At 49.5% G+C, this 7877-nt stretch overlaps 1 protein-coding gene across 4 annotated transcripts in view; it reads right to left on the bottom strand.

Annotated features, from left to right (window-relative positions):
* The window catches only part of samd11 (sterile alpha motif domain containing 11), a 73395-nt gene that overhangs the window by 10514 nt on the left and 55004 nt on the right, over window positions 1–7877 (bottom strand). For all 4 annotated transcript variants that reach the window (XM_072450140.1, XM_072450139.1, XM_072450137.1 and 1 more), the window contains exon 7: window positions 5197–5344. In XM_072450140.1, the coding sequence (XP_072306241.1) occupies window positions 5197–5344 (148 nt within the window). The remainder of the gene's footprint in view (window positions 1–5196; window positions 5345–7877) is intronic.

The following is a 7877-nucleotide window of genomic DNA, read 5'->3' as shown; positions in this document are numbered from 1 at the left end:
TGGGACCTACATGAACACTGGGACCTACATGGGACCTACATGAACACTGGGACCTGCATGAACACTGGGACCTGCATGAACACTGGGACCTACATGGGACCTACATGAACACTGGGACCTACATGAACACTGGGACCTACATGGGACCTACATGAACACTGGGACCTACATGAACACTGGGACCTACATGGGACCTACATGAACACTGGGACCTACATGGGACCTACATGAACACTGGGACCTACATGAACACTGGGACCTACATGAACACAGGGACCTACATGAACACTGGGACCTACATGAACACTGGGACCTACATGGGACCTACATGAACACTGGGACCTACATGAACACTGGGACCTACACTAGGACCTACATGAACACTGGGACCTACATGAACACTGGGACCTACATGGGACCTACATGAACACTGGGACCTACATGAACACTGGGACCTACACTGGTACCTACATGAACACTGGGACCTACACTGGGACCTACATGAACACTGGGACCTTCATGGGACCTACATGAACACTGGGACACTGGGACCTACATGAACACTGGGACCTTCATGGGACCTACATGAACACTGGGACACTGGGACCTACATGAAGACAGGGACCTACATGAACACAGGGACCTACATGAACACTGGGACCTAAATGGGACCTACATGAACACTGGGACACTGGGACCTACATGAACACAGGGACCTACATGAACACTGGGACACTGTGACCTACATGAACACTGGGACCTACATGAACACTGGGACCTACATGAACACTGGGACACTGGGACCTACATGAACACTGGGACCTACATGAACACTGGGACAGTGGGACCTACATGAACACAGGGATCTACATGGGACCTACATGAACACTGGGACCTACATGAACACTGGGACCTACATGGGACCTACATGAACACTGGGACCTACATGAACACTGGGACCTACATGAACATTGGGACCTACATGGGACCTACATGAACACTGGGACCTACATGAACACTGGGACCTACATGAACACTGGGACCTACATGGGACCTACATGAACACTGGGACCTGCATGAACACTGGGACCTACATGAACACTGGGACCTACATGGGACCTACATGAACACTGGGACCTGCATGAACACTGGGACCTACATGAACACTGGGACCTACATGGGACCTACATGAACACTGGGACCTACATGGGACCTACATGAACACTGGGATCTACATGAACACTGGGACCTACATGGGACCTACATGAACACTGGGACCTACATGAACACTGGGACCTACATGGGACCTACATGAACAATGGGACCTACACTGGGACCTACATGAACACTGGGACCTACATGAACACTGGGACCTACACTGGGACCTACATGGGACCTACATGGGACCTACATGAACACTGGGACCTACATGAACACTGGGACCTACATGGGACCTACATGAACACTGGGACCTACATGAACACTGGGACCTACACTGGGACCTACATGAACACTGGGACCTACACTGGGACCTACATGAACACTGGGACCCTCATGGGACCTACATGAACACTGGGACCTACATGAACACTGGGACACTGGGACCTACATGAACACTGGGACCTACATGAACACTGGGACCTACATGAACACAGGGACCTACATGAACACTGGGACCTACATGAACACTGGGACCTACATGAACACAGGGACCTACATGAACACAGGGACCTACATGAACACTGGGACCTACATGAACACTGGGACCGGGTGATGTTTGAGGGTTCTAGTGGCTGGTCTATTCGGGGACTTCAACATACATCATCAGAAGTAAATATAACACCAGACTTAAGTTAAGCTGGACTCCCAATTTTTGTCCCGTAAAACTGCACAGGTTCTGGTTACAGCCGTTCTTAGGGAGTTAGGGGACCTTGGTTCTCCTGCTCGTCCTCTGGAGCTGCTGCGATCGCACCAATCAGGGCTCAGCTGTGTGTGACGGCCGCCTCACAAAGCTTACACGAGAAACAAGCTGAGGAAAACAATAAAATCAAACCCAAGATGGGGACGCATGCAACCGCAAATATTGTTTTGCAACCGTGTTCAAATTACCTAGCGCCTGCATGTCTCCCGCCTCACTAAATGGTGAGGGAGCAGAGGGAAAGGCGGTGTGTGGAGATGAGATATGGAGGGGGAGGAGGAGGAGGAAGTGGTGGGGGCCATTCATCGATCGCCTCCGCCGCTGAAATGTTAATGCTAATCGTATAACCGCTCTCTCCGGCGGTGCCTCGCACTCCAGTGGCAGCTCCAATTAATCTTGGGTGAGGGCTGCGGCGCGTGACCCCGGAGCCGTGAGCTGGGGCCTCGCTAGCCGCTGCTTATGTAATTACACCGCCCAGTGTGTAATCACCTGGCTTAATCCCTGGAGGCTTGCAATTAGCCCCGCGACGCACAGTTCCACCGGGCTACGCCGAGGCACCCGCCAAAGACACACAAAAAAAACATACACACTTTAGCCCCCATGACTCAAGCATGCCAGTGTCCCGTCAGCCCCCACCCCTTCCATTCTGATTCCCTCCCTGCTTTCTTCTCCACTCAGCACCGCCTATCCTCGGCGAGCGTTCGCCCGCAGATGAATAACGGTCAATTAAAGCTGCACGGCTGGGGCTGCCAGGCGTCTGCGCCACCATAATTAGGCCTAATCACGGGGAGCGAGAAAGACGCAGGCAGAGAGACAGTCCCTTCCGCTATCTCCCCTGTCTCTCTTCTTCTATAAGAGGCAATTTTGAGGGAGGAGTGTCAGACATGTCGTTTTGCTCTGGGCTGTGTGTTTGTGTGTACGGCTGCCTGTCTGTCTGTCTCGTTGTGTCTCTGTGTCTTCATGTGTCTTCATGTGTCAGGGCGGCCTATCTGTGCGTTTTGTTCACAAACCACTAACAGGCTATAAAAAGACCTGCACAAACACCTCACACAGTCGACTTTCTGCATGTGGACTGAAGACTCAGATAGAGGTGGGCTCATAATCAAACTATTTGGCTGGATGCTGTGTCTCCTGTCTGCAGTGAGACCAGGGGCTCCTGGGGAATTCAGTGGAGTGTGACGACCTGTCAGAGTGCGACAGGCCCGTCCCGCTGCAGCCGGGGCGCGGAGCGTGCGCGCTGTGACAGGGCTGCCCTTAATGACGGAGCGTGGGGGGATTAGGAGCGCCGCGCGGACGCCCTCGGCTCCTTCTCCGCAGGAACACATTTACACAGGAAGCTCATTAAAATGGATGAGGCTCCCTCGTGCTCTCCCGCCCCGTATCTCGCACAGCGCCCGCCGCCTCCTATCGCACGCTCTCCTCCTCGCTTCATCTCTCACTTGTTCCTTCCTTTCCTCTGTATCTCTTTTTCTTTATTTCATCCTGTTTTCCACAGCCTCTGTCTTTCTCCTATTTGCCTTGCAGATGCTCAAGAGCTTAGTGCCATTTAAGGCCAGACAAATGGCGCGCCAGGCTCTAAGCCCATCGAGCGGCCCTAATGATTTGTTTTTAACAATGGGTCCTAATGGGCCCCAGATAATCAATGATGAGGGGTCGATGGAAAGGTGAGCCACAGTTAGAGCGAGGGAGCGTCGTCTCTAACTCACTTTCTCAGCCTCAACTTAGTCTCTCACAGAATTGTTTCAATTTTTTCTAGTATTTTTTCAATTTGTATCTCTGTAGTTTTGAATGTTCTTCCAGTAACTGTGTGATTTAACTCTTTTCTGTCATTCTGTATTGTATACAGTATGTAGAGTTAACTATAGGTCTTAATCAACAGTATGTTTTAATTATTAGTTACATTAACACTTTGTACCACTGTAAATTAAATGTGATAATTCTTATACTGCATATATACATATTATTATTTTGCTTTATAATTAATAGCAGTTCTGGACATTACTACAACAGTCATGCCATGAATGTTATTCAAGTGATCAATGTAAAGCATAGAAAACTTAAATGTCATTATTTTTATAAGAGAATTACCAATTTGAGTAAACAAAACAATAGCAAAAAAGATATGAGACTGTTTTACAAAAGCAAAAGTGATCTCATGAGCATATTAGTGAAGAACCTGCGTGACGGGGTAAGGGTTAAAGAGCACATGGAGTCTGCTCGGGAGGGAGGGGCTCAGGCCTAGTTAACTCTGCCCTGCCCCGCAGTAACTAATTACTCTGCCCCTTCCACTGGACACACACACATGAATTAGCATATTCACACAAACCAGACCCAATTTCAGTGCGCACAGACGAGCGTGCACGGCTCCAGAAATGGAGCAAACAAACAGGCGAATCTGTGCTTCCCGCCTCAGCACACAGCCCCCCCATCACCACAGCGCCTGCCTGGCCACTGCACTTCCTGCCCCCCACCACCTTCCTCTCTGCCTCCACACACGCACAAACGCCCTCCCGCTGCTGCACCAACGGCCTATTATCGATCCCCCGCCTCTCCCCGCGCCACATAAATAATCGACAAGCAATTACCCGCCCACTCCCGCTGCCCCCGGCTTTGTTTGGGAGGCGTAGGGGCCGTGGCTGGGGGGAGGGCGGGGAGGAAGCGCCAGGGATGCAGGCGTGCAGTAGCCAAGAGGTTATTGGATCCTTAGTTTAGCCATGTTCGTATACACGGTCTTACACAGACGTGCGCTGAAGCACAATGAGCCAGAAATGAAATTGGATCAAGCAAAGAAAATAGTGAGAAACAGCTGATAGAAGCCGACAGGAAATAAACTCATTTTTAAATGTGTGTCGCCGTCTACATTCAGGAACTATACTGTTTTGTCCATGGACCAGAACGAGATTCGAGCAATTCACAAATCCTACAGACGAATCAAAGTGTACTTTTGTTTTTCTCCAAGTGTAGGATGTATTTTCAAATCTGGGTTAGTTATAAAGCTCATAATTTTAACTCCAGACAGTTAGGTTCATGGGAAAAGACGTCTGGACAATGTTAAAATAAAGTACAAATTCAAATGACTCTTTCTACATCCGTTTTGTTGTGATTCAGTCTGACTCTGACCCTAACCCTTCCCTGTTTCATCTTCTGTCCTCCAATGTAAGACATATATGAGCAAAATGACACTTAAATCACCAATTCCAGTTTACATTTAGACTTTTTGGACTCGCCCGCTGGCCCTATTTTCTGTAGGATGTAGAGCAAACCTTTGACTGCGTTACCTGTCTGTAAAGTGCGCGTCCCGGTGCTGAGGCAGACCCTGTTTGCGCCTCTGGCTGGACGAGGACGAACTTCCCGACGGCAGATGAGCCTCAAGAGTTGGATTCCTCACTGCGGCCGCCAGCGCCTCCTGACGAGCTCTCAGCAGATCTGGACGGGGCAAGAGAATGGGACAGTCAATTTAGCCGTTTTGGTGTTTTTATGACAGTTTGTTTGCACGGGAAAACAGCAAAACATCCTTTACCATCTCGGTCACTAAATGGCTAATTGTTTTGCACTTTCCTCTTAAACACACAGCTAAAAATGAGTGTGACCGTCGCTGAAATCCTCTCACTCTGTTTTAAAGAGTCCGTTATGCAAATGCGCCTCTGGTCCGGGGCGTTCCGTAGCCTTTTCACCTTGAACTGCTGTTGCTCTATCTCTCACCCCGCCTCCTTCCACCGTTTCTCCCAGCATGCCCCGCTCCCCTCCTGCCCTCTCCGGAGAAGCGGCCTCATCATTATCAGCGCCGGCCCGGCCACACCAGGAGACACGGCGTCTAATGAGAGAAAAATCCATCCCTCCCTCCCTCTCGCGCCGCTCACTCGCTACCTCAATCTATCTCCACGCTCCAATCCGCCGCCGCCGCCGCCCCCACTTTTTTAATTAGACAGATCCCTCGGGAGCTAGGGGCCATTTCCGCTGCCGGTACGGGGTGTGATGTGCGCCTCGGTGTGTGTGTGTGTGTGTGTGTCCGCTTTCGTGTGATTTAGCTGCGCCGTGTGTGTGTGTGAGGCGGGGAGGGACGATGGGAGGGGCCAGAGAGGCGACAGATATTAATGCGGCCGAGCTCCGGTGTATCGATCTGTTTGCTGCGTCGGGCCGCGGGGGACGGGGCTGGCGGCAGACGAGGGTGTGTGTGCGATAGGCGGGGGCGGGGGGGGGGGGGCGGGGGGGGGGGGGGGGGGGTGGTGGAACCAGAGATAAGGCTCAGATCAGAGGGAATCGGACACACACACGTGGCTCGGTGCGGCGCCGGGGCGGCAGCTTGACCTCTGCGAGTTTCCTGTGGTCACGATCCCACCTTGCCAATTATTTTGTGCGGCCGGCGCGGTTAAAGGGGGCACTTTGGCAATTTTCTACGGCACGTCCATTAACGCAGTGCCAATGCCGGTGACTTTATGAGACATCGTTTTTGGCTCTGGTGATGTTATTGTACAGTAGGAGTGGAAGCAGTAGGAATAGTATCACATATACTGGTGATACTATGACTTGGGAGTACTACAATGTGGAGTGAAAGCCCCCAAAAGGCAGTACTGACAATGGCTTAATCATTTATTTTGTGGGACCTTTGTGAACTTTTACCTAGAGGAGAGCAATACATACAAATATATGATCTGAAAATGTAGACTTTTAAGTAAGGATGGACATTTCACATGTTTAAAGACGTGTTTGAGACATTTCTGTTGGATTGACATCATATTGTCACGTTCTTGGGACACAAAAATAAAATGTAGATATTATTTTTTTGTCAATATCACCGACTCCACTTTTACTTCCTTTAAATAGGTACAAAAAACAGTAGTAACTGGTCAGAGGTGCAACATCTCTAACTTGAATTGTCACAGATTTTTCTGCAATTCTACTCATTGTTGTGAGACGTTTCTTGGTCTCCTCTACTTTGTCCAGTGTTAATTTTTTTAAGCCACAAAACTTGCCATGAGTACATGTTTCGCCAATACTTTACAAAGAGGCCAGTTTTATGCACCAAATGACTGACAAAGTAAGGGGGAAACCAGAAGACCACGTTCATGTCACTGAAACCAACAAACACGGCTCTTTTATAGAGAATATTTACCAGTGAAATGTACTCATGATGGTCTTTTTGAGTCTGTATAGTGCAGATAACAATTATAATAACCAAAATGTATACTTCCTACTACTTTTCTCTCTACTACTACTACTACTACTACTGCTCAGATCGCCACCTCTGTAAAACTCATTATGCTGCAGCTGCTGTTTCAGGCTAAACTTTGTGGTGGAAATTAGAGTCCTAATTGAGCACGATAACACATACCACTCACATCTCTGTCTGTGAGTTTGCATGAGTTATTTCGGGAGGTCCCAGTTTTCCACTTAGACCCGTTCAGCTTATCGCTCCATTGTGCCATCCCATTTTCCTCCCTGCCATCGCTCCTGGAGTTAGGCCTAAATCCCCGTGGTTAAGCCGGGTTTTCCTCTGCGTGAGAATATGGAATAGTAGTGAGCGCGTGCAGACCGGCCAGACGTGTGGAGGATTTCAGCCCTGGCAGGTACACAAAAGACGCTTTCCAACCGTTATTCCGTATCGAGACAACACACTGTACTACTACTGATAATACCATGTGGTCAGGAGGACTATGTGTGTATATAACATTTACTTTCATGTCGTTTTCTCCTTTAATGATGCTTCAATCAGCTATTTGGACATTTTGGCCTGCATCCTGGCAATGTGCAGACCACTGAGAACAGTCCAATGAGGTTCATCTGGTCTTTGTGCCAACGGGACTATAAACCGGGACAAAGGGGCCTTTTTACTCCCTCACACCTGAGAGGAAGTCAAGACTCTAGATGGTGCTGTTCTCCTGCCTGTATCTGTAGGAAAACAGCGCCAACACCTGTGTAAATCAGCTGACACGTTTGTAACCCAGGGTAACAACATCAC

The sequence above is a fragment of the Eucyclogobius newberryi genome, unplaced genomic scaffold (assembly GCF_026437365.1).
Source record: "Eucyclogobius newberryi isolate DKJ021-1_F unplaced genomic scaffold, fEucNew1.0.hap1 SCAF_17, whole genome shotgun sequence".
NCBI classification, from domain to species: Eukaryota; Metazoa; Chordata; class Actinopteri; order Gobiiformes; family Gobiidae; genus Eucyclogobius; species Eucyclogobius newberryi.
The sequence above is the reverse complement of the archived record's forward strand: the minus strand, read 5'-3'. Positions and strand labels throughout refer to the sequence as shown.